At 40.5% G+C, this 27,891-nt stretch overlaps 1 protein-coding gene across 1 annotated transcript; it reads left to right on the top strand.

The window, feature by feature from the left end:
• Nucleotides 1-1,632: 1,632 nt before the first annotated feature.
• On the top strand, nt 1,633-27,891 carry STK17A (serine/threonine kinase 17a). The gene is given in 10 exon segments (XM_040546943.1): nt 1,633-1,914; nt 8,933-9,145; nt 16,368-16,512; nt 22,472-22,575; nt 22,577-22,596; nt 23,317-23,346; nt 23,349-23,364; nt 23,465-23,523; nt 23,526-23,643; nt 24,469-27,891. Coding segments are annotated over 10 exon segments (1,227 nt in total). The 5' UTR covers nt 1,633-1,726; the 3' UTR covers nt 24,803-27,891.

Below are 27,891 nucleotides of genomic sequence, written 5' to 3'. Positions count from 1 at the left end.
CCTTTCCTGTGTGTCGGCCTATTTCCTCATTAGTCTCTTCTTCATGCTCTGGATGTTGGCAGGCAGTGGCAAAGAGATTCTGTGTCCTTAATGGAGACAAATTCAGCAAGATTTCTCTCTATAAACAACTGCCGCACAGAATAGTTCTCTTAAACACACACTTCAAGCAAGCCATACAGCGAAGGGCTGGTGACATGAGCTGAGTATGGCCATTTCTCAAGCCTCGTCCAGTTACACTCACCATCGGAACAGCCACAGGACCAAACTCCATCCTCAGTTAAATGAGACAGGAAAATATGTCTGCACTGCCAGATTATGATGTGCTAAGAGGCATGCATATTCTCACACCACAGATCCTATAGTCTTTTTTTTTTTTTTCATTATCTTCTCCATTATTTTATAATATCCTGTGCAGTAGCCAGAAATAAAAACTTGACAAGTGTACAAAATAAGTTTGTAACTGCAGACTATAAATATAACTATATATAACTATAATCAGGGCAAAATTTCAGAACGGATTTATGCTGTGAAGTTTTAAATCCTAAAGTCTTTAATCAGCTAATGTAGAAACTTCCTGCCTAGAGCAGCTGTGGTCTCCGTTTTTGGAGATATCCAAAACCTGCCGGGATGTGATCCTGTGTAACATGCTCTGGGTGACACTGCTTGAGTAGGGGGGTTGGACCAAATTATCTTCAGAGGTCCCTTCCCACCTCAACCATTCCGGGATTCTGGGATTCTGTGAAACCAGGCCTGAGCTTCCTATGGGAGTCCTCTAACCCCACAAGCCAACTGAAACCAAGCTGGACAAATAGCGAGGGGGCAGTCCCACCCACCTCACGCGGGCATTTTGAGCTCAGGCACAGACGGAGGGGAGCAGTTAGGTGCACCCCAGCTGTCGGAGAGGCTTCTTTGGAGCCTTACACACCACGGAGGCCAAGCACAGGCAGCAACGAGGTTCCTCTGGGTGTGCCCGGGGATTTGTAGAATCACAGAATCACAAAGGTTGGAAAAGACCTCCAAGATCATCTGGTCCAACCATTCGCCTACCACCAATGTCACCCACTAAACCATGTCCCTAAGCACCACGTCCAACCTTTCCTTGAGCACCCCCAGGGACAGTGACTCCACCACCTCCCTGGGCAACCCGCTCCAATGCCTGACTGCTCTTTCTGAGAAGAAACACTTGGAGCTACCACTGCCCCTCTAGTCTGCACCTCCCTCCAGCCCACCGGTGTCCCCACCGACGGTTTGAGGCTCCATTCCCCCAGGGCCATGCCCTTCGTGTCCATCTCTGCCATTTTCCCCTCAGGCTTCACCCTTCTCCCTACGCTTCCCTCAGGGCACGCGTGAGCGCTGACCACGCGTGAGCAGGCGTGCCTGGCCGGCCGAGAGAACCCAGAACTCGGACACATAACCCAGAACTCGGACACACATCTTTATTAGCGTTTCTGAGCTTTATTAGCATTTAAATCTCGCCACTCCGAGGGGGGGGGGCCGCTCACTGACCGCCCTGTTTCGCAGCGGGAGGAGGCGGCCCCGCCAGGGGGCGCTGCCCAACCGCCGCCCAGCGGCCGCGGCTCGGCAGCCCCCGCCCGCCAAGGTGAGGCGTTGAGAGGGCGGCGCCCGCGGCCGTGGCCGCCTCCCCGCGGCTCCCTTCGGCGGGCGGGACGCGGAGCCGGAGCCGAGCGGACCCGGAGCGGCTCGGAGCGCCCGGCGAGGAGAAGCCATGAGCCCCGAGGAGAAGCCGCCGCCGCCTCAGGCCGGGCGCTGCCGCGGTGCCCGCCTGCCGCAGCCCCAGCCCCAGCCGCAGCCGCAGCCCCGTCGGGGCGGGCTGCTGTCGGAGATCCGCACGGCCATCCGCAGCGAGCCCTTCCACCTGCGGTACCGCCTCAGCCCCGGCCGCGAGCTGGGCAGGTGGGTGCGGGCTGGGGGGGGGTGGAGGTGAAAATCCCTTCTGGCACACGCAGGTGCGGCTGCAGGGGTTAATCCCACGCGGGGAGCGAGTGCTACAGCAAACCTCGCTCTGAACGGGAGATTCCCGGCGTGGCGTTTTGTGTGGAGTCATCTCTGATCAGAGCCGTGCTTGGAGAAGAGCCTCGCGTTATGCTGTGGTTCTGCACCTGTAGTTACGTTAAACGGAGTTAGCTGTGTCTGTCCTAAGGGTCTGTGCTGCTTTGTGCAGTGGCAGAGTGCTTACTGATCCAAACTACCTGCTCTGCTCCAAAATGACAAATGTTTTCATCATCTTCTCTTTAAATGTAGGAGTGAATACGTATATGTATAGCACGTACATGAGTGTGCGTTCTTGGTCTCAGTTCAATTTCAAATGCTTTCTTACTACATTTTTACTTTAAAAAGTGGGTGCTTCACCCCAAGTGCTTCCATTAAAGAGAAGTTTTTGCTGCTTAGGCATCAAGGCAACCTAAAGGTGGTAAGTGAAAAGTCTTGCTGACCCTCATAGCTGCCCCTTTGTAGGGTGTCTTACTGATAATGCATGCTTAGCAGAAATCACTTTTTCTGTTCATAAACTGTGAAAGTCTCTACTTTTGAGCAGGCTTATCTTTACAGAGAACTTGGATCAGTTAGCAGCCTGGGATGACAGGTTTTTGTCTCAGCCGAAAAGCAGTCCTCGTGCATGCAGCGATTTTTGATCCTACTTTGGTAGCTAAGTTTGCTAAGGAAATTGGTAAGGAAAAGCAGTCTGTATGCTGTGTGTGTTTGCCCACCCTCTTCCCAGAACCAGGGAGGTAATGTGAGAGTTGAGCTTCAGATAGGGGGTTGAGAATAACACGGTATAAATAGCGTTGAAAGCAGGTAGCAGGGGGAGAGGAGAAAGCATATCTAGCACCGCTGCTGAGCTCGAGGCAGCTGCACAAACTCCGCAGGTCTGTGTGCTCTTTGGCCTCCAGCATGTGTGTGCCAGCAGCAGCCCTGGCACCTGCTGCCCTTGTCCCCTGTTCTTCCTCACTGATGTGTGGAGGAGGTGGGAAGAGGCAGGGGAAGGTGGGCGAAGGTCGAGGAGCATTGGCTTAAAAAAGTGGGGAGGGAAAGGAGGTGTGGGGGCTGCTGGCCCCTGGTGGCATGGTAGTGGGTTCCTGGGGAGGTATTGGTGGAAGGATCTTAGGTTGGTGTGGGAAGAACCAGGTCATGGTGTCGCAAGGGTGACTTTGGTGCAAAACTGCAGGAAATCAGGCTTCATTGTTTCTATTTGCAGGAAAAATTGCTTTGAGTATATAAGGGTTACGTGCTTCAGAAGGCTGCTGCCTGGTGCAGTAGCTGAGCAGGCATTTGTAAGTAAACCCAAATACAACTGCTAGAATAAACAGGTTAATTTAGGAAGAATGCTCAAAGTGTGGTTATAGTGGCAACTCTGGAAGGAAAATTAGTTTAAGATGTTTAAGCTGACATAGAAATGGCATTTTTTAATGAAATGTTTTAATAAATTCTGGGCTGGTCTTCAGAGCCTGATTAATTCTGTTGTTCCCGAATCAGAATGTTCTCAGGTAAATCTTCATTTCAAGTTGCGTGATGTTTGAAATCAAACTTTTTTTGATGCATGTTTTAAGGGTGCCACTTCTAGTCAGCTCACTCTCTTAAATGATTTCAGCTAGGGCTACATTGATATAAGTTAATTTGAAGTATTGTATACTTTGCTGACAACAGGGAAAAAAATTGCCTGACTTTTCCCCTTATCTACACTCAAGCCATAATTTTACTGTAAAATTAGGAGCAATTTTTTTTTTTGTGTGGTGACGGATTTGAAGGATATTTGCAAGTCTACGCATGAGTGTGTGAATGTCTAAGCTCCATGTTCCAGAAACACAGCCTCAAACAAAATTTTTCATCACTGGTTTATATTACCTAGAGCTTCTTTAAAGTGTCCATTGTAATTGTATTCAGATACTTCTCTCCTTTTCCTCTACAAAATGTCTCCTAACTGCATACAAAATGCTACTAGACTATTAATTCTTCAGCTCACTGCTGGAGTATTGTGCTCTTTTTTTCCTCTTTTAATTTAAAACAAGCTATGCACGTACTGGTAGCTATAATTTGTGTTCAGAAAATACTCCTGGTTCTAGAGCTGGCTTGGAGAAAGGCATAAACAGCTGGCCTTGCTTTCCTCTCACTAGAACACAGGAGTCTTCTTAAATGATAGCTCTAAAACCAGCAATATTCTGCCAGCAAAATGGATGCAGTGCATCCGTGTAAATGTACATCAAGAGCAATTCAGTCGATTTTCCTCATTCTTAGATTTTTGTTAAAACAGACAAGCTCATTCTCCACCCAGAGCTAAGAATAACAACTATTTTAATCATCTGGAGAGACTGAACAGAATAATCAAGAAACACTCTTTTTTTTTTTTTTCCTTTTTTTTGACTGCGGTTTCATGTACAGATAACCTATGTATTGATTTTTTTTTTTCCCAAAAATTTTGGCCTGAACTTGCATATTTCTGAGGTAGCCTTCAGGAATTCACTTCTTAGTGGTATATGGTTCTTGTACAGTTCTGTGCATCAGTAAGAACGTGTGCACATGCTGTCGCACTTCTCAGCAGCCGCTTGCAGTTGCACAGCTGAGGGAAACACTTGTGGAACGACGTGACAGAGAAAAGGAGGTGAAAGCAAAGGCTTGCAGGTAGCTGGTTCCGCCATTTGGGAACAAATCGGTGTGAGCTAATTGCTCGTGAGCATCGGAAATGGCATCTCCCCACCCCTTGCTCTTTGGAAACGAAAAATTTAGAAAGAAAATCACACTTTTGGGGGGAAAAAGTTTGCTATGAATTTTGTAAGAAATTGCTTATAGTTTTATGGATCTCGGAAAATTTTTCTCAGCTTTCTGTAAAATAAATAGGTTAATGGGAATTGCTGTTACTCCTTTTATTAGTAACAGTGACAATGTTTAATAGGCCATCTTAAAAATAAGCATTACAGTCAGGTTAGTTCTCTGTTCTTCTGAACCTGTGACAAAGTGAATTGGTATGACATAAATGTTCCTGTTTATCTGATTTGACATTTGATTTGTGATTTGAGGCTTTTCCTTTAAGCCCTGTTGTATGCCAGATGAAATGATGCTAATTCTGTTGGCAATCGGGGAAGGTGACATTGAGCTTCTTTGTACTCAGATGTGATACCTTAAATCAGAATTTCTGATGGAGGCTTTTGTGAAAACAGAGAGCTACTTCTAGTTTTCTACTCATGTCTCCCTTAAAAGTATTTTTTCTTGTGTTTTGATAACTGATAGCCAGTTTTCACCTTTGGAGATGAACGTTAAGCATCTCCTCTCAAAACTGTGCTGCCTTCAACACTATGTTCTCCTTGTTAGCTCTTAATACAGCTAAACTGCTGTGGTCTAATACCGTATTAACTACTTAACAGCAGATCTGGTTTTTATAAGCAATTCTGAAAAGCATGCTTTTAAGAAAAGCAAAGATGAAACACGTAGGTGTACTTCTTGGGAAAGCTTGTTTATATCAGTCTTGTCTCTGTCTACTGCACTGTCTCTATCAAAAAGAAAGTGCTTGGAAGTGTACTTGCTTTGGTTGTCCAGTGGACAATGTCTTTGGATCTTTGCTCAGAAATAGTCTCAGCTGTGAACCTAGCAGGCTGCATAGTAATTAGCTCTGTTGGTTATAAATATCAGGTTTGTCAAGTTTGCTCTCTTCTGGGATCGTATTCAGAAAAGGTGAGTTCTGCAGGCGCAGTTACAATGGCTGTAATTACAGGTATAACCACCAAGGGGCTGGGCACGATTCTTAGTCCTGAACAACTAAGAATTAGCATTTGTCGGCTGGCCCCCTGCATAACCTGTCCTTTTAATCCCATCACCTCGCAGGCTTCTGTCCAGCCCGGCCCAGCACTGCACGCGTAGCCACATGCAGTGGTCCCTCGCGCTCTGGGAACGCTGTCTGATTTCCATTGGGGTCGGCGACATCGGGCTCATTAGGATTAAGGCACTTGCTTCCAGATTTGGTATGTTGGTCTAAACAACACCGAGTTACTTGAAGGCTGTATCAGAGAGGTTTAAAACTTTTTGAAGCTACTGTTTCTAGGTGCCTCGCTGGTGCTAGAATTAAAAGCTTTGGACTCAGTGGTAAGGAGGCATGCGTTCGGAAGGGAGCTGAGCAGTCAGAGACTATTCAAGAAAAATAGAGACAGAGGAACCCAGCGGTCCAGATTGTTGGTGTAAATGCTTAGTGTTCACCAGGTTGTAAAATAAAAGACCCTTCAGAAGCAAGCTGTGTTAGTTTCCCAAGTCTTTCTTTTTCTATCAGCATAGCTGTTGCTCTTCTCTCTGCGCAATATTTGGTTTTCAAGCCAAAATGCAGCCTCAGCAGGGCTTTTAGCACCTTTGGTGAACGCATAACTTTGTTGCACACGAGTCATACAGATGCAGGTCTTTGGAATAACTTAAAAGCCTTTTCCCTAGCTACACAGGGAAGGTTGCTCTCAATTGTGGTTAGGATTGCAATACTGGAGGGATGTTTATGCTTGTAGCCACGACACTAATCACAAGCTTCCTAGAACTCCACTTGAAAGAAACGCTGGCCTCCCAATATTTTTGGGATCAGGAGGGTATAATCTTTGGAACACTTCTGTGTTTCCTGATAAGCTGCCCATGCTATCCACATTTGTTATTTCTTCCAGCATGCTTTTTGATAGATCTCTAGCAGGCATGTAGTTGTTTGTTAGCCTCTTTTCTAGAGGCTTTGGGTGCCTGTTCCTCCCATGGCATGCTGTCTATATTGTTTAAACCATTTTAGAACAATCTTTTGACCACACCTTTCCTACGACTACAGAATCCCATAATATTTTCACGCACTTGCAAAGCTTCTGTAGAGCATTTTCTTACTGTTTGTCAGCCTTCACATCTGCTGTGCTCTGATCTATACTAATAGTACGGTGCTGCAGATAATGTGCGCTTATGCAAAATATTATTCCCAGAGGAATAACTGTGGCTGCCGCGGTAGTCACAAGTTAGATTATTTTAGTGAGATTGCCTAGCAAATATCCACTTTGTGGGTGCTTATTTGACTTAATTTAGACTGGGCAATTTTGAAACAAATTTCTATTATAAGCGGGCTGACCACAACTCCTTTCAGCAGTCACTTTTCATGGAAAGCAGGCTGCCAATAGGTTAGGAGCTGTGAGAGTGAGAAGTCTGACATGAGCTGAATTAGTTAACTCTGTACGCTTCAGCTTGGACATAAGAGAGGCAAAACCCTTGTAATTGTATTCCAGACCAGATGAGGACTCTAATTTTGGTTTCAGCTACCCTACAATAAGGTAATAAGGAAACAAAATAAGACCCTGCAAGCTATTCCTGCAGCTTTATAAGCATGTTTACATACAAATAAAGATAGTTTTCTTTTAAATTCTTCCCGTACAGGTAAGATCGCTATACTTAAAAGTGTGGGGATTTGTCACGGCATTAGATGATGCATTAATTAACAGACCTTTTCACTCTAAAAATCAGGGTGGTATGAACGGGACTGAGTGGAGCAGGTGGCTTTGGACTCTGCTGCAAGGAAGTTTAGGGCAGGAACTTCAGTCGAAAATGCTGGGGGGGAAAACTTCTGATGTAAGCGCTGCCGTGTGGTTTTAGCTAGGCTGCTGGCGTGGTGCAGCTCATCCGCTGGATGTTTTGTCAGAAACAATGCACGTTAATGTGGGTTAAGCGCCGTGCTCAGTTCTGCGCAGTGTGTGTGTTCACATGTCATTGTTGCAAAAACTGTTCGAATGCCTTATGTTGGCCAAGCTTCTGTGCTTCTTGAAATGTTTCCTGTTCCTTAAACGACGAGACCAAGAACAAAGGATTGAGAACTGTTAAGCAATCAAAACTATAGCTGTTGTCATTGGAGACATAACATGGTGGAAATACAAAGTGACTTTTTTTTTTTTAAATGTCCCTAGTAAATAGGGAAGGATCTTGAGCAGTCACTGAATGAAGCTGTTGGCTGCTGTCGCCTTGAATGTAGTGGGAAAACAATAACCGGGCAATTAGTTTGCTGAAGTATAGTCACAGAAAGCATAAACTGCTTGCTCGTGCACCTTTTTACTGGCCTTTTATGAAAGGTTGAGGAGATGGGCTTGATCTTTGTGGGGCCCTTCCAGCTCAAGATATTCTGTGGTGTCTTCATCTTGCTAACTAGTGCAGCTCATTTTTTCTTATACGTTTGAAAGTCAAGTTTCTTAACTGAGGGTTTTTGTTTTTTGTTTGTTTACTCTTAAATCCTTACTTTTAGTGGAGGTTAAGTTACATTCTGGATTGTTATGCTCTTGACTTTTAAGAGTAGGATCTTCGTAGTAGTTCTTTGTAGGATCTCACACTATACTGTGTTTGGGATTTTTGTTGAAAATAGTGGTGATAACACCAATATTTTTAGCTGTTGCTGAGCAGTGCTTACAAAGAGCCAAGGACTTTTCTGCTTCTCGTGCTGTCCTGCCAGAAAGCAGGCTGGGGGTGCACAGGAGCTGGGAGGGGACAGAACCAGGACAGCTGACCTAAAGTGACCAAAGGGATGTCCCATGCTACGTAGCATCGTGCTCAGCGATAAAACTGGGATGAAGAAGGAGGAAGGGGGGGACACTCAGAGTGATGGCGCTTGTCTTCCCAAGAAACTGTTCGTTACACGTGATGAGCCCTGCTTCCTGGGAGGTGGCTGAACACCTGCCTGCCCATGGGAAGGAGCAAATGAATTCCTGGTTTTGCTTTGCTTGTGCGTGGCTTTTGTTTTACCTACTAAACTTCTTTATCTTAGCCCAGGAGTTCTCACACTTTTACCTTTCCGATTCTCCCCCGCCCCCATCCCACTTGGGATGAGCAAGTGGCTGTGTGGCACTTTGCTGCCTGATAGGGTTAAGCCGCAACAGGATTGTACTAAAGTTTTCACTAAAGGACTTATTTCTAACTTAAAATTCTCCTTTAATTTTAGAGGGAAATTTGCAGTGGTGAAGAAATGTATCCAGAAAGACACCGAAAAAGAGTTTGCAGCAAAATTCATGAGAAAAAGAAGAAAGGGTCAAGACTGTCGGATGGAAATAATCCATGAAATTGCAGTCCTTGAGTTGGCGCAATGCAACCTGTGGGTCATTAACTTGCATGAAGTTTATGAAACTGCAACGGAGATGATTTTAGTCCTGGAATAGTAAGTACTAATAATAATTCCTGAATAACCTTCTGCAGTATTTGCTTAAAGCTAATAATGTAAAAATCTTGTGTGTCTATGAATAATATGCAAAACAATTTTACTGTTTGCCTGCTATCTGCTTGAATTAAAAAATAATTGCAGAGAAAATCAGTACTACAGGAAGTTATGTGCAGTCTTTTAACTATAGCACAATATAATACATTTCTCCAATTATGCAGTGTCTTTCAAAGCTGAAACATAATTTCTATAGTTAAAAAAAAAAAGTGAAATATGAACTGTGCACAGTCTCTACTTGTGAAAGAAGCAATAAGTATCTGTGAAAGTACTGAAGGTTGTTGCTGGCAGTGACAAAGATGAAGTGAAATCTGTTTTTCTTGGTTTTGAACTTTGAAGTTAATTTGGGATGGGGAATCATTTGAAGACAACTGACAAATATCAGAACTTGTACTCATTTTTCTCAGCTTGATACATCTCTTCATGAATCTCATGCATTAATACAGAGCTAGCACTTGGAGCAGTTTACTTATAGGTATCCTATTGCAGTTAGCACTAGGGAATTTGGTGTTGAAACTTTCCCTCTCTTGGCTGCTCTCTCTGGTTAAACTATTAAGTTTTCCAAACACCAGATCTTTCAGGAAGCATGTAAGCTTAGGACCACAAGCTCTCCCATACTCAGTGCTTCCAGACTAGTTTGTTCAGTCATGCTGTCTGGCTAACTGCATCTTCTTAATGTGATACAGACAAGAACTTCTCTTCCATGCGCTGGCAAAAGACAAGAGCACTGTATCAGTAAGAGGTTAAAGACCTGTTGAGCAGAAACTCAAGATATATCTCATAGTGCTCCAGTGTTGTCTTGGAGAAAATCAGACTCGCAAGAGAGTACGAGGATTCAGACCTAGAATAGTTTCGTATTTCACCTTCACCTAGAACAGTGGTGTTTAACTTGTGACTCTACGCTTGTCTTTTGTTTCCCCTGCTTTGAGTTTGTCCAGATGAGATTTTTTTTTTACAGCTGTGAATGTTTATCTGCTACCCAGAGACTTTGTTTTTTTGTCATCTGGGTTCCAAGAGGTAGCCAAATACTTGTTGGTGTTGAACTCAGTTAAGATCCTGTGAAAGCTCTATGGCTCTAAAATAACTAGGAGAGGAACAGTGAGGCTTGATAGGTCAGAAGTGACTTGACCTGTCTGCTGAAGTAAATCTAGTTCGTACAGGTGTTTTCTTCCTTGATGACAGAAATGAATGGTGAAAAATCTTGTGCCCAAATCTGATGGTGTTCAGAAGTCAAAAGAAACTTTATCTTTGCACTTAAGCGACATGGAATGAGACTGTGTCTGCTAAGGCAAGCTTCCTTCTAGAATACGTTTTTTCCAGCTTCATTGTGCAGTTATGGTATTAGGAATTCGAGTTGTTCAAGTATTTGTTATAATGCAAAAGTGTGACAGAGCTTCTGCAGTTACTGGAGATGAAAAAATACATGTTCTAAACACTAGTAACACAGATCTAATTAGAAAGCAGTTTAAATTTCTGGATAGTGTAGGTATATAATAAGCAGTAGAATTCACAGCTTGGGATGAGCAATGGTTTTTGCGCTAATCCTAATGCAGATTGCTAGTTTTCCTTTAGAACTCAGTTCTGTTACAATTACAAAACATTTTTAATCGAAAGTATTAACTAGTAACCAGGTTGTTCCATAATTAGCAGCATTATTGTTTTTATATGCATCAGTCATACCTCGTTACAGATAAATAGCTGTGTGTTGGAGCTGTAAATTACAAAAACGCTCTTTCACTGACTTCAGCAAATATGTCTGGATGCTTCTTTAATGTCAGCATGTTCCAGAGGCATGTTGCAACAAAACAGGTATGAATGTTAGTAAATTTCTGACATTCTGTATGCAGAGGATTAAAGAGCATATCTGGACTGTAAGCTTCTCTAGGGCATTTCAGTTTCTATTAAGCTTGATGGTCTGCGCGGCAGATCTTTATCATGGAAAGCAGAAAAATAAATACTTAATTGTTGCCCACTAACTTTATCTGCTAAGGTTTTGAAGTTCTTCCCTTGATGTAGGATCTGTCGTAAGGGGGGTGGGGTGCTAGTGCTTTGCCTTCATGAGAAAAAATATTAATCATAAGGAGGGTTGTCTTTAAAGCAGTATCAGTTTTGACAGAAAGCAAACTTAAAATTGGCTGCTAAGTGTTAATACAAGCTCTGAGCAATGGCAAGCAGTGAGGCATTAGTGTTGGCTTTAACAACAGCAGGATGGCAAGGTTGTATCTACATCCACGCTAACAACACTGACTTGTTGAAGCTTTGTGCCAACAAGCAGCAGAGAGTTTAAGAGCTCGTCTTAAGGGGCAGTATGTAAGGTCTGGAATTATTCTGGAACAGTCTTGTTTCTGTATTTCAGTGAAAATTGAATGAATAAAAATGTTTACTGAAAAACACACAGTGTCTGGGGAAAACCTGACACATTCAGATTTCAAAATTGCTTTTTTTCCTTTAATGTAGCTACTGGGCTCAATATTTATACACAACCTGCATTACTGTTCCTGATTTCTTTTGAAAGAAAGAGCCAAGAGTGCATCTGGTGCTTCAGAACTGGTGTCTTGAAGTGGTCATCAGTTTGTTTATACATTTGTGGAAGGAATGGAGGATATTGCAATCAGTGGGTCAGATTTTGGAGAAACATCTTTGTGTAACTTCAAAATCTAGGCCATTATGTGTTGTAAGGAGCTCATGAATTGAATAGTTACCTACCAGCGTCTTTTGTGTGTATGTATAGTAGACTTCTGTTATGTGAGCTTTAAGAAAGAAGAAGGTTGTCTTCGCTGTCTTGAGGAGGTGGTTGGAGTTTATTTGATATGCTGCATGAAGTACTTTTTCCACCTCTAGCTATTTGGACCTGGAGAACGTTCCTTCCTGTACTGTGTCTGGATAATTGTGCTGCTCCAGTGTTTGCACACCGTCTGTTAGAGCGCTTAATGCAGGTATTAGAGATGGCAATCGAATCAAAGCAGGAGCTTCTGTAAAGGTTTAGTGGAAAGCTTCTCAAACTGAGTTGGTTACCTCATGCTCTGCATCTCAGCCCTTAGGCTCCTCAGTCAGAAAGGTTGCGGCAGGGGGGACACGAGTTTGCGTTTGGCTGGCAACCAAGAGCTTGAAAGAACAGCCTATGCAGCTTAATGCATATGAATGCTTTCTACCCATGTGTTCTCTCATCAGATAGAGACTTAGTTACCTCTGTCTTTGGGCTCGTGGTGTGCAATGGTGTCCTTACACTTGAAAAATTCTCGGAGAATTTGCTTGCATGCTTGCTATCTAGTGGTGTATGCCTCGCTGAGGAAAGGAGGGTGTGAATGTCGTTAGTACTGAGCATGAATATGTGGTCTTGTTACAGCCACCTTGGTGGGATGTCCCTGGAATATAAGCTGTGTGTACAGAAAACAAATGAGTTTCCAGTTATCTTCCAAGGGTAACACTTTCAAGATAGCCTTCTGACAGAGCATAAGTGAATTTTTGATCCTTGCAGACTGTTTTTAGTCTCACTCATATTTGACATCAAGAGTATTCTAAGGACTTGTTATCCGAATCTGTGTTCTGAGGATTTGTGCTGCTGAGGCTTATGGAAGACTGTCCCAGTTTCTGATCCATTAAAGTTAGGGGGATTTGAATTTTTTGGATGCACTGAAATAGCTTTGTTCAGCCTTTTTTCTAATGATACGCTCTAACTCTTAACGTATTGTAAGTGCGCTTGAAAAAGTAGGATGTTGAGTTTTGTGCAGTGCATTAGGATGTCCAGAGGAAGATAAGCAGTCTTCACTGAATTTCAAGTCAACATGATTGTAACCATGATTAATGCTCTAGACTTTCAACTGATTTTTAGCTCGTTTTTATACTGATAAGCAGTAACAAAGTGTTAGCATGCTTTCACTGATGAACAGCACTTGGATTTCACTTGAATCTATAGAGAAGCTAGTAGTACAACAGTATTGTCATAAATATGGTAATTTCTAAGGAATACTGGTTGCTGCAACTTTTAGGTTTGGAAAGAATTCATACATCTCAAATCTCTCATCTTACCTCTTACACCTGGCTAAGGGAATGTGCACTACAAAAATAGTGCATTCTAAACAACACCGAATTTCTGGAAGTTATGCCCCTAAATATTGCCTTTTCCATTTGTTTCAGATTAAGGTGACTTGTTCTAAAGGTTTTGTTGTCCTAAAGACAATTCTTTGCTTTAATCTCCTGTGAAAATTTTCTGTAGAGGTGGGTGGGGTTACACAGCAAAGCAAGTTATTTCATAGTGATTGTTAGAAAAGCAGCAACTTAATTGAAGATGTGCTCTTGAAGGAAAAATGGATAAATTCTAAACACAAGAGAACTCTTGGTCTGCATGGATACTGAAATCATAGTACTGACGTGCCCAGAAAACTTTCCTAACAGGTATTTTAATCCCTTCTCTGTGTGTGTTTTTTTTTTTTTTTCTGAAGTGTAGTTGAGGAATGCAAAATACCAGAGTTGAAAATATTTTTAAGTAGCTTGGCAAAATTTGGCATGGACGTACAGGAGAATCTTTTTGGAGTTCGTTTTGACATTGTACTTTCAACCACTTGTGACTGAGTTGGCTCATAGTCAGCTGACTGTTTTGCTTAAGGGAATCAGTTCAGCTCACTCCACAGCAACAATACACAAAACAGTCTTGCAGTAACAAATTTCTCTGTGCTCTTCTAAAGGGTCACTAATTATTTATTTGAATGTGGCAATTCTGGGATGGAGTGAATTGTCTGGAAGGAGTTGCTCTGTCTACATCCTAAATAGAGCAGTTGATCAAAAATAAATGAAACATTGCATTTGAAATCACTTTTCCATGTGCAAGTCCTTTGTAAAGCTAAATATATTTGTCTACAGCTGTGCTTCCTAAGTCATGAAGTGGGTGTGTATGTCTAAGGGCTGTATTTGTTTGTCTCACTTTTAAAGATGATGATGAACCGAAGCATCTTCAGAAGTACCACAGGTTACTTAAATACCTTTCAGAAATAAATAAAAATCTGAATCCAGGGTTTTCTTCTCTCCTGCTAGTGCTGTCTTTTGATTTCAATGAAGGGACGTTCTGTGCTTTGACTCCGATTGCCTTGACTTTTAAGCAGTGCAATTCAGGATTCTTTAAGTGTCATGTTAAAATTCCAGGTAGCTTACGTTTTAGCTTGCTGTCTATGTCAGTGTTCTTATTTGTTCATGAGCATAACTTAATTTTGTCATGACCAGCAAGCAGACATACAGAAAATAGGGCCTTATAAGGCCCCCTCCCTTTGCTGATTTTCAGCCATGTTTATTTGTTAAAAAGTGATCCCTGATTGACAACAACTGTTTGGAGGGATAATTCCTACTTCACTTGTAGATTAAACAGAAGTACTGCTTTGCTTTTTCCAAGTGGCAAAGAGTTGCTGCTGTAATAAAATATATAGTAATTTTAGTCGTAGATTTTATCACTGTGTATGCACTATAATTTATGCTACAAGGGATTAAATCAGTCTTCCAAGTAGCATATTATGACATTCTTAAAACAGAATGTGTGTTTATTAATTACAGTAGACAATATTCTATGCCCATCTTGAAGTTCCAAGTGATAGTACTTTTAAAAAGGAATTTTATTTAGAATGTTAGAATAAATTACCTAAATCCCATCCAAAGCTAAAATATTACTGCCTTTCTTCTTGAACTGAATAAAAGTGTACTGAAGAAATACGTGATGAAGAGTGTCCAGAATACGCATTTGTAGGGGAATCAGAGCATTAATGCTCACTTGATTGAAAACTCATTTTATTCTTTAGCTCCATGACCTTTGATACAGGATAGAGAAAAAACGAATGGACTTCTCCTTTTGAGGAATAAAACAAACAACAACAACAACAACAAAAACTTGGTTTAATAAAGCAAATCATACTGTTTTACCAGTTAACCAGCATAAAATACAGGAGTAGAAAACTTTAGAAAATGTTGAGATGTAAGCATCTTCTAAATTATTTTTTCTTGCAAGATGATCTGCAGGGCAAATTTTAAATAACAGCAGTCAAACTATCTGGGAAGGTTTAAAAAATAATAATTGTAAATCATGTAAATCAAAATTCACGTTGAATATTCCTCTGTCTTCTGGATGGCCTCGGTGGTAAAATTTAAAAAAGAGCAAGATGATGCAGACGAGATAGTTATGCATGAGTGAAGATTCACACTTGTGCAGAGCTAGGTTGGGCTTGTCACCATGTGGGGTAACTGGAGAAGACTGTCCTCGGGGGTTTCACCGTCTTTCGCTAAGGGGTGATTGTAGAATTCCATGTGAAACAGAAAATGTGTGCGTGTTAATTTCATTTGTATGTTGATAAGCAGTAATCCAGCAATCCATATACGAGTTGGCCCCATTCTGATGTTCTTATGCCCCTTCTGGTTTAGGATGGAGCATCTGCTATGCGTATTGTACTTCTGATGCTGCAGGGTCATGTTGTAAGGCATCTCTAGAGTCATTGCTGTACAGAGATGGTCCTACATGTGGCTTTGGACTACTTTAAAATCGCTTTATTATTCATCTGTAGTGGTTTTCATATTTTCCTTTGCTTTGTTTTTTATTTCAATGCATAAACAAAAGATAAGGAATCAAGCTCTGAGAGCTAAAATTTTCAGAAGTATTTTTAGATGAAAGCCGTTCAGAAACTTAAAGCATTCCTGCACCCCAGAGACTTCACAAACAATTATAAACTTTACATTTAGTCTTTTTTGAGTGTGTGCAAAGTCTTTGGAGGAAGATTGAGGGTGGGGCTATTTTACATTGTGTTTGCAAAGGCTTACTTCGGTCAAATTTCCATGTAGCTTAGTAGGAATGGCTAAAGGCACATCTTTTATGTTAAACACTGCCCTTAAACAAATGTAGCATTCATCTCAACGCATAGTCACTGATGTTTCCAAAATAGGCCCAAGAGTTTCTGTAGTATTTGTGTTGTCTAACCTAAATGAATGAGATCTCTGCTTTTCTTGAAAGCTGCCGTACTGCATGCAAGCCTTCCTAGGCTGCTAGAGCTTGCCAAACGTTTAATAACTGAAAATACCCCTACTGGATAATACCGCCTGCTGATCTTTATTATGCTGAATAAAATGGTGCAAGTAGAGCAAATGGGGGCTATAGCTTTGTCTTTGAAATAGTAACGTTCATGCTGTTCCATAGTGCCGCTGGAGGTGAAATCTTTGACCAGTGTGTTGCTGAAAGAGAGGAAGCCTTCAAAGAAAAAGACGTTAAGCGACTTATGAAGCAGATCCTGGAAGGAGTTTCATTCTTGCACAGAAACAATGTAGTTCATCTTGACCTAAAGGTAAGAGTGTGCCCTATTTTTCTTAATTTTTTTTTTTTAAGTTCTGGCTTCCTTGCTGGTCATGTATCATACTAATGCTAACTTATAATTAACACGATTTATATCTAGATATTCCTCAAATGATAATTTCAACCTTTTGGGTTGTAGTATTAGGTACTAGGTTTGCAAGTCTTTTAGAGAGCTTCTATGATTATATCAAATACAAAATCTGAGTGAAATGGATTTGCATTGTACCTTAATTTGGGAATGTGTGCTTTGGATAAGACCTGACTCATTTTTAAAGTGCAATAAAAATGTCTGAGTATTATTTAGTCCTTTAAGAATAGGGCTGTGTTTTGTGTTGAGTTGAGTTTTAATGAAGCAGAAGTGTGGCAGAGACACTGGTAATATAATGTGTAATATTTCAGAATAAAGTGTTCATACAGGACTAATAAACAGTATATTAATTTGTTGAGGATGTTTATAGCATTTCAGTAGTTTTCTGAAAAAAATGCTGTGTAACTTAATTTACATGTTTGTCATTTACTACAAACACTTCGCAAATGTGACAAGAAAAGTATGGTTGCTGTCATAAGAAATCCAGAGTAGCGCTTATGGTTAAGAAGGGAGTTGTAACGGGGATCCAGAAAATGATCGTCTTCCATTTGTAGCAAGCTGCAATTAGTTTTATTCAGCTTGCATCCATGTTCTCGTATGAAAGAATGCAATTTTATCTCATTTTGAAGTTGAATTAGTTTTCTAAGCAAGATAGTATTAAAAGCATCTGCATTAAAATTTTCAAATTTTTTTCTAATTTTTTTCTGGTCAGCTGGGTATCTGATCTGAAATGCATTGTTCTTTATTCTACTGCAGTACTTAATAGTGAAAGTACACTACAGTGCTGATTACAGCTTGCAGACTGGCAGCTTTCTCAAAGCTCAGAGAAAAGCTTCCTTAAACTCTTTCCGTCTGATCTGAAAACTGATGTAAAATTGAGCATCTTTGGTTCACTGATTGAAACATCCAGCATTGCTTTGCTAGCTTATAAAACTTGATTGGTTGGGTGCTTGTTTTGGTGACATACTTATTATCTCATTGGGCTCAAACTGTTTTTTATTGTATGGTCTGGCTGATGCTGCTTTCCCTAGTGTCTTACAGCAGTAAGGAATTTACTAAACACTAAATTTTGCAGGGTGGCATTTGGAAGACTTGTGCAAAGCGTACCGCTGGTAAGCGGTGCATCTGTCTATATCAAAAAGCTTACAAACACTTGCTAAAACGCTTCCTTTGTGCTATCAGTTCCATATTTGGGTCTGTAAAGGTTTGCCTTTCATTTGTCTAGTACAGATGCATTTAGAAAGCCCCTCTAGCCTTGCTGCAAAACCTTCCAAATAAGACTAAACACTGCAGAAAAAAAAGGGTATTTTGATGTGGCTTAGTAGGGTTGGCACACAATTATCTTTCCAAAAGTGTGTTTCTTGTGAAGATTGTTGAAACCTGGTGTGTTTTTAATAGCAAAATACAATAATGTAATCCACTTTTGACTTGGAGAAAGAGCAAATACAATGCTACTGTTGAATGACATTTAATTTACATTCAGTATTGTGTTGATCCTGTTTAATTTGCAGGGTGTAGATTGTAGTTGGGAGTCTTTCATCTCCTCTTAATAGCATATAAAAGCTGCAGAGTAAGAGAAGCTTCCTTTTTCTTTCTCTGTTGACTTGAACTTGGATTGGAGTTTGGTAAAGTTTAAAGGGGTTTAGGAATGGAAGAGAACTTAATAATAATAATAATAAAAAGTTGGGGTAGTTGAGGAAGGACTAGCTGCTGCTTGTCTGCAATGGAGATGGGTAGAGCTCTGCGCTGCCCTGGACTCTTGGGAGAATGGCCACCCCAAGCAGCCTCTTGGGTATACTCTCCTCTGGTATGTATTACTAGGGCTATCGAACAGACACCTTGTCCCCTTTCTGTTATTCTCAAGATGTTGCGTACAGTGAGGACAGCTAGCAAAATCATTATTTGAAATTGGTTTGGGTGTTACTTTACACCAATATTCAGAAAGTGAACTAATGCAATTATTAAAGAATGAGCTGTTAGAAAAACATTACAGATTAGCTTTCTCATCTGAGTATTCCAGTGGGATTAAGATTGAAAGTTTATTATATAGAAGTATAGTGTAATAGAAGTGTAGTATTTCTTATCTAAAGGAACACCAACGAGACTAAGAAGGGTTAAAATTCTAACTTCATAAGTCAAAAGAACAGTTTAATTTGGAGTTCAAATTTCTATAACAAAAAGGGCGCAGCTGTTTGTTTTTTGGCAGGTATAGAGTATCTAGGATCTATGGAACCTCTCTTGATTATAGCCTTACTTCTCAATTTATGGGACGTGTATTGATTTTCTTGTGGAATAAGTGCAGTGCCGCTCTAATAAGTCTATTCTTTAGCCACTGTTGCTGTGGGTTTTTTTTTTTTAACTTGAACACGTTGACCAAAAAAACGCAATCCCCAAGCAAATTCTATTCTACCTTAAAGATATTTGAGTCCTTAAACTTTTTCTTAGTGCAAAACTGATCAGCTTACTTTAGTACTTTTATACAACATAGCCAGGGCATTCCAGCTAGTCTGTTCTTCCTGTTTCTAACCTATTATTCCTTGGATAATTCTTGTCTTGTCTTCTAGGGATCAGATTTTTTTTTTTTCCAGTAGTTGTCCTGGTTTCAGTTGGGATAGAGTTAATTTTCCTCCTAGTAGCTGGCAGAGTGCTATGTTTTGGATTAGGATGAGAAGAGCGCTGAGAACATGCTGATGTTTTAATTGTTGCAGAGCAGTGCTTACACCAAGCCAAGGACTTTTCAGCTTCTCGCTCTGTCCTGCCAGCGGGCAGGCTAGGGATGCAGCAGGAGCTGGGAGGGGACAGACCCAGGACAGCTGACCCAAACTGGCCAAAGGGGTATTCCATACCATCTGGCGTCATGCTGAACAATATATAGGGGTGGCTAGCCGGGGTGGGGGGGGCCGGCTGCTCAGGGATAGGGCTGGGCATCGGTCAGCGGGTGGTGAGCAATTGCATTGTGCTCACTTGTTTCGTAACACATTATTAGTAGTAATACTATTATCATTATTATTATTGTGGTTGTTATTATTTTCCTATCTTAATAAACTGTCTTTATCTCAACTCACAGGCTTCACTTTCCCGTTTCTCTCCCCATCCCGAGAGGGAGGGGGAGGGTGAGCAAATGGCTGTGTGCTGTTTAGCTGCCGGCTGGGTTAAACCACAACAGTGTTGTAAAATTAGATGCCTAGCTTCATTAATGTTACAGGTTAAGGTGAGGCATTGATTAGCTTAAAAAGATGAACATTATTAGGCATTCTTAGTCATGCTCTTCTGGAAACCAATTAAAGTTACAAGAAATATTAGGGCCAAAGGCTCACAGAGACCTCTAGAATAATGAGAAATGTGCAATATATGGATTTTGCCATTATAGCATCAGTTTACAAGATTTCAAAACCAGCTTGCAAGGTGTAGGGTTACAGGGTGTCCATTTACTAAGTATACTTATTCTGCAAGTTGCACAGATAATTTATAAGTTGCTAGATGAGAACAGATCTTTGTATATATTGTCTTATTTTGGCCTTTGCACTGAAGTTCAGAGCATCGGGAAAGCTAATTCAGTGCTAACATGACATTGGGCTAGACTCATGTGGCCATGTAATGTGGTTTCTTTCTACATGCCAATCTAGTTGCGTACATCCATTCAGATGGTCCGTTTAGTCAGAAACTTTTCATATGTTTTTGTTCAGTGTACATCATACAAGGATCTAAACTGGAACCTTACAGTCTCTGCAGTAGAGAAGATTTTTAAATGTTGGTATCTGACTTTTTTCAGACATTTCATTAACACTAGATGCAAGAGTGAAAGGCCCTTTCAAAATGTCTAGCAGGAGAGCCTCTGGCTTGAGCATCTCTGGTCTTTGCAGACAAATCAACATATGGTAATCCTAGATATATTAATTACAGCAGTGCAAAACCGGAAGAAAATCAGCTTTATAGATAGAGGAAAATGATCTTCCTTTTATTAAAGCTTTAGAGTAACTGTGTCAGGCTGACAGAAAGGGTAAATCCAGAGCTACAGCTTCTTTAAGGTTTCATGCTGATGTTTGGACTGTCACTTTATTTTAACCCCATAGTAATTCCTTAGAAGAAAATGAATGTTATTTCTAGGGTTATGACTCAATTTGTACTATAGACAGTTCTCAATAAGCGTGTAAAAACGGTCGATTTAAAAACTTCTGTCAACTATGTTACCTACTAAAATATTATAAAACAGGGCTTAAGGGTTTCAAGAAATGTTGCCATTAATTGTTCCTCATTTAAATAGAGAGAAGAAATGCTTTTCTTGTGCTTTCTCTTTGTCTCTTCAGAAAGTAACTAAATTTCCCACTGGGAAGAACATCTGAGAAGTTAATTAGGAAGGCTATGGTCAGCTTTTGGGGATGTTTGCTTTTCTAATACAAATACAAAATAACAAATGTGAACTATAAAGCATATGGTAACATGCAGCTCCGAAAGCTGGTGGCTTTGTATGGCCACCAGATCCCAATTTGTAAAGCAAAAAATAGGCTGTTTTAAATACTTACATTCACAAACAGAAATATATAGATAACATCATGGAGTTCATTTTAAATACTGTGGCTAAACTTTGTGGGAATTAAAGAACTGGACTATATTCAGGTCTTGCAACAGGAAGAACTGTCTCGAGATCATAGAATCATAGAATCATTCAGGTTGGAAAAGACCTCTAAGATCATCTAGTCCAACCCTCAAAGATCTCAAAATGTTCTTGCACAGTTTATTTGTCTGTTCAAGAGGAGGAGTGTTAATGTGAAACATGCCTTCGCGATCGACATGGGAATGAAGAGAGAGCAACTGAGTGAATAGAAGTACAAATGTTGGTGTTAATCCAGCTGGGACTACCCTCAGTGGTTCTTCTTTTGCTCTCTTCCCTTTTCAACCACCCCTAATACGTGGCAATACAAGTTCTCAGTAAATAAACCTTCACCATTTCATGGAAGTCAGGCTCTCCAGAGGCATGAACACTGTGAACTGTCAGTGTTCCTGTCTGGTTGGAGAAGTTAATGACAGAGCTCAATGTGAGCATTTGTCCGTGGTAGGGAAACATGGACTTTCTTGGCAAGGATATGCTTCAGTTGCAAAAATCGAAGACCTGTTGTCTCAGGTTTGTTTTCAGATTTATTTATTTTTTTTTTAAACTGAGCTATCATTCAAGATAGAAGGTAGGGAACTTCTGAATGATCACAATGTTTGTTCTGAAGGATGACAGCCAAGATCTAGTGACGTCAGAGCAAACAAGTTTATCCAAAGGTGATGCTCTCAAAAACCTGTTTTTCAGGCTGCCCTATTTTTTTTTTAACTGTTCTTCAGTTAGTATTCTGTAATACAATTGTTTGTAGTTTGAACAAGATTGAGGTCAATTGCAACAGACTTTCTTTAAACAGGTGTAGTCAAAATAGTTTCGTGTATTCAGGTTTTTTAAATGATTGGGTAGTTTTGGACACCCTCCAACAACAGGTATTTTACACCATCTATTGGAAGGAAGCAAGGAGAGAAGTGAGGGGGAAGAAAGGTGGTCTGAAGGACTAAAGGCACAAATGTGGAGATCTTCATATTCTATTGTTAAATGGTAGCTACCAGCATGTCTCTTGTGTGAGCTCCAAGCTAAGAAAGGTAGGTGCTTGGTTTGCGGTTATAAACTGAAATCCTGCTACTGCTTCGAGCCTATGTGTCTCTTCAAGCTCACACTCAGTTAAAAATAATAATAACAAAAAAAATCCAGTGTACTGGTACATGTAATGAAGTGTATTGATGTTGCTCATGATCTGAAATAATTACGCAATGTTATGGTGTCACAGATATTAGATTTGGGTGATCTTGAAGGTCTTCTTGCTTTGTTTTGCAGCCCCAAAACATTCTACTAACCAGTAAGTCTCCTCTGGGAGACATAAAGATAGTAGATTTTGGCCTTTCCAGAATAATGAAGAGCAGTGAGAACTAAGAGAAATTATGGAACTCCAGAATACGTAGGTAAGCTGTTACCACAACATTGAGTAGCCTTGAGAAGGGAACTTCAGCAATGGGGAGTTACGAAAAATTTTCTCAAAATTTTTTTGAATGCCAGACTGGCTGCGTAGTTACGGTGTCAAAAGATTGTGTTATTACTTGGATGTGGTACTGCTGTAAAAGCTGAAATGCCAGTTTAATGCCAGTTGTGTGCTTGTGCTGATGAGTACTCGCTTAGAGGATTCTGAGCAGTGATAACAAGCATTACTTGGATTAGAGGTTGAAAGGGATATGCTCTTACTGAGTACAGTATTTTAGCTTGGTGAGGTTTGTATCAGTTTCATTTAAAAATAAATAAATTATTCCAGGCCTTGAAAATCTGCTCGAAATTATCTTTGATAAGTTGTGTAGCATATTCTTTATGGGTCCAAGTTTTCATGATGGAATATGGAATATTGGATATTGAAATTATTTTTCAATAAAGTTTGTATAGAGCTTCCTCTATTAGTACAGAGACTGGCCTTGCTTCTGAAGATAGCAATAAAAAGCAAACAGTTTTTTTTAACTTAAAACTAACCAACAATAGTAATCATTTAAATAACTTGAGTAGAGACATCTATTTCCAAGACTGTCATGATTCAAGTGGCTTATATTAAATTTAACCACATGCCTATTTTTGCACTGTATAGCTACATATCATGTCTGCATATGAAAAAAAAAATAATGCTTTTTTCCGTCAAATAGCTCCTGAAATTCTGAGTTATGACCCAATCAGTACAGCACCGATATGTGGTAAGTTGAACAAATTAATGATCATCATAACTTTATTGAGAAGTTTATATATATAACAATAACAACAAAAATAAACTTTTGGTTTTTACTGTCAATTTAGGAGCATTGGAGTACTGGCATATGTTATGCTAACAGGGATATCGCCTTTCTTAGGGGATGATAACAAGAAACATTCTTAAATATATCTCAAATGAACGTAAGTTACTCTGGAGAAGACTTTGACCTCATATCAGAGTCTGCTGTGGATTTCATCAAAACTTTGCTGGTTAAGAAACCCGAGTAAGTAAAACAGACAATTGAATATAATAATATGGTGACCAGATCTGTTTTAAATATAGATGCAATGCTGCATTTTCCTCTTTAAAGTATAAGGGAACTTTGATTAGTCATATTTCATTATGTACTATTATTTTCATGTACATGAAAAGAGAAGTTCTCCATTTTCCTTCTGACTTGCATGTTCTGAATGTGTCCAACTGTTAGTACTAACCAGAAATTCATGTCAGAAAATTGTAAATGAAGTATAACTTGTGGTACAGTATACTGGCTTTCTGTACACGTACCTTGTTGTGTCTTTAAATGAGCTGTGCGTTATGCCTTCTAGTCTTGGTGAGTTGGTAGAGTACCTTACTCTTCCTACTTCATTATTTTGCTTTTCTCAATGGGAGGCAAATTGGAAATTTCAGCTCTCAAACAGGAAATGCTTCCTGTGCAACTTCCGCGATTTTTCCTGTTGGTGTATCAACCATTGAAATTGTCTCCTTTTTCTTGTGTGTTTTCTCTTTTTTTTGTGGAAATATTTGAATGTTCGGATGGGATCACTTTCATACTTTAAACAAAAATCTGTGACAGTTGTTCAGAAATACAGTAAACTGTGATATTTAAGGATCTATGAATTCCTTTACTTTAAATATTAACAGTTCATCATCTTGGACTGCTGTTGGGGCTTTTAGGTAAAAAGTAACCACCAGCACACTTATATTAGTAGTTCTATCAGTCCAGTACAGTCATATCCTTGGAGAAAAATTGTATGAATCTCTTACATGAGGCATTAGATTTCAAGTTCCCTTGGACATTTCTTTTAATGCTTTCTTTCCTCTGCAGGGAACGGGCAACTGCTGAGGAATGTCTTCAACATCCATGGTTAGAACAAAGTGATGAACCTATTTCCAGGGCCTGGAATGAGAGTGCAGGAGGGGAGAGCAGCAATGTCACCCAGCAAGATGCAGATTCTGCCTCTGAAAAATCTGTTGATGTTGAGAAAAACCGAGGAGGAAGAATCAATAGTGACAGAAGACTAATTGTAGTGGCTTCATATACACTGGGACAATGTAGGCAGTCAGAAAAAGAAAAAGCAACTGAGCAGAAAGCCATTTCCAAACGATTTAAATTTGAAGAACCATTGCTGCAAGAAATACCAGGAGAATTCATTTACTGAACTGTGTGGCGCTTCATAGCTATAACTGGAAGGAAATGTTTTCTGCTAAACAAAATACCCTAGCCAAGGGAATCTCTGATATGCAGTAAATGTTCTAGATAAAAGAAATGTTGATAGGTGCATCTAAGGAAAATGTGCCAAGTTTTTAATTTTATGGAACAGATAAAACAAGATTTCAAGTGGCTGACAGGAATTTAATGAAGATAAAAGCTTATTTTTTGTTTGCAATTTTTATTTCATATGTTTTTTGTCTCTGAGTAGCAGACAAATTTGTAATTGTTCTAATGTTCTGGAGAAGTTGACATAGCAGGTGTTTCAGTAACAGATGTCAAGAGGAGTATATTTTAGGACATGTTTTGTCATTCAAAGTAAATACATAATGCTGGGTTTTCCTCAAACACCTTTTAGCACTCCTGACTTCAGTGGAACTATCTGCTGATCTTAAAGTGTATGAGAGAATTTGACTGACTGGTTTGACATACAGATTTCAAAGCTATGCTCTGTGTATATTCTTTGTTTTCATCAAGTCCAAAGACTCAGACTTATTTGGTGTATAGCCAAACAGTGAGCTGGGTTCCTCTAGCAAGAGATGCATATGTCCCACAGGTAAAGAAATCTTAGCAGTGAACAATTCCAGATACAGTGGTGATGATTTTATTTATTTGGGAGAGTACAGTAAAATCCTGCTCTGGAGAGTGATAAATGTACTTGTCAGTCAGTCTCGAGAACCAGCAGAGACTGTTCCCTTTCCCTCCTGTATTGGGCTGGATGCACTAACAGCACAGCTTAGTGTAGCTGCACAGTGTTGATGCGTGGGCAAAAAAGAAAGCGACACAGGGTCTGATGTAGCTCTGCTGGAGTTACTGAACTTCTCTCCACTGACTTCAACATGTTAGATCAGACTGTTTATCAGACTTACGATAAATCAGGCCCTTGATTTCCCCCCACCCCACGAACTCAGCTTGGGTTTTGCTGGGAGCATGAGGTCATTGCTGCCTTCTTTCTGTTCCTTTAACAGCTGCTTCAAGGAAGAAAGAAGCATCCTTAGGCTAAATTGCAAACCTTGCTCAGTGTAACTATCAGAGGAAGCAGTATCTTCTTCCTGATCTGAAACAACAAAGCACAACTCATACCTCATGCTTCCCAGTCGCTCTCCCTTAGACACTTGGAAAAACTGCATGTGTATGATGGGGCAGAGTGGGATTAGGGAGCTGCGTGGATGGGTCAGTTCTCAGTGGACACAGGTCCCTCAGAGGGTAAAGCTGGGACCAACCAGGCATCAAAGTTGACAGGGTTTTGCAGTGTAGAAGTCTGAGGATCTTGGACTGAGTCCTAGTTTTCTAAGAAATCTTTAATATCGTTGCTGTTCCAAAGTTTATTTTTTATGTAATTGAAGTTTAGTACTATTATATTGCATACTGTTAACTATTCAACTATTTATTTGGTTTCCTATGCTGTTCCTTTATAATAAACCCTGACAAAAGTTTTCTTGCTATAAAATAATGAATAGAAACTCCTAAGCTAGTTTTCCCTTTTTTTTTTTTTCCTTCTGTGTTGCCACAGACTTTCATTTCTAATGTACTGGGAATGTTCTCTTTCTAGTGAACAGGATTTTTTATGTTAGTGTTACAGCTCCTTCACACAAAAGGTAACAGTATTAATAACAAAAACAGTAGTGGTGGGGATCTGATTAGTATTGCTGTAAGGGTGGCAGAAAAAGCACCAGTAAAGAAGAAATCTGAACAAAAAGCACTGTCAAACTGAGTGTGGCAATGTGAATTTTTCCGTAACACCAGGGGGCTGGTTGCCTTTGCTCGTAGCCACATCAGAAAAACAGCGCCTAAGTTAAACTATCAGGCTTCTTCCCCTATGGAATTACATGCTGAATGTTCATGTAGGTAGGGCAACATCTTGCTCCTTGAAGACCTTTAAGAAGGCATCCAGTAGTCAAGAATTGAGCTTGGATGTAATTTATATTGCAAAGCAGAGATGCCTTACATACTTTGGAGAAATTCGACATTTCCTGTTGTTTTTCTTTAACCTCCTGTAGATAGCTTCTCACTACTGTGCAATTTTCTTTGATATCTGTGTCTGCTGATTAGTAGAAGTCAAACAAGACTCTGAGCTAACAGGGTACTTGTGTTACCTGGGCATTTCTGGAGGCAAATGGTAGCTGCGGTGCTGCATGCTTGTGGCCCCTGCCCTACCTCCACTGCTGATCTTTCAGATGTTTTAAGCAAGACAGTACTCTTCATTTCTTCTACTGCTTAGTCAGTGGTCTGGGGTGCGATATGTCTTGCTATTCATCTGCCAGTGCACTCTGACTCTTCCACATCCATGCTTCCTTGCTTTCACAAAGCTGAGCAAAGCTCTGAGATGGGGGCACGTTCACATTCCCCCCCTTACAAATCTAATTTCTGTTGCCCGCATCTATCATACTGCCTAAGTGTGTAAGAATAACAACAATTCGTGGTTGCTCATAGCAAGCATGCTATAGGCCATTTGAGAGGCCTATAAGCTGTTTCAAATTCTGTTTGTAACCGCAGATTGTAACTCAACAGTAGATGCTGAGCAGCTCACATTCTGTCCCATATTCACTGTTAGTGACAAAGGAGCAGGACGTGTAAATGAACCACAAGGTCAGCTTCTTCTGAATTGGCTGCTTCGAGATTTCCAGGGGGCTGCATTTTTGTTTAGCTTTTTGTGCCTTAACGTGCTTTTGTACAGTGTTATTGGCATCGTTAAGAACGTGTATAAAGTTGTGAAAGTTTAACAGTGTAAGTTATAAACACGGCATCTGAGATGGGCCCTATAATAGGAAATTTTCCTAAGGTGTAACTGCAGGACTATCCGCCACTCCCACACGTTTAAAGCAATTTCTGTGCCACTGTAAGTGTGAGTAAAGCCGTAGTGAGGTACTCTTTCCTTACACTAGAGGAAGGGGCTTTTGAGGCTGATGTTCTTGAGAGGCCGAGCTGCCAGTGAAGCAATATGTTCAGGCTGGGAACAAACCCCAGCTCATGAAGAAGGGCTGATTCTCTGCTGACCGCAGAGACTGACGGCTGACTGCACGGACACACAGTTTTGGG

The sequence above is a fragment of the Cygnus olor genome, chromosome 2 (assembly GCF_009769625.2).
Source record: "Cygnus olor isolate bCygOlo1 chromosome 2, bCygOlo1.pri.v2, whole genome shotgun sequence".
Lineage (NCBI taxonomy): Eukaryota > Metazoa > Chordata > Aves > Anseriformes > Anatidae > Cygnus > Cygnus olor.
Note: the sequence above shows the minus strand (reverse complement) of the source record. Positions and strands in the feature narration are given on the sequence as shown.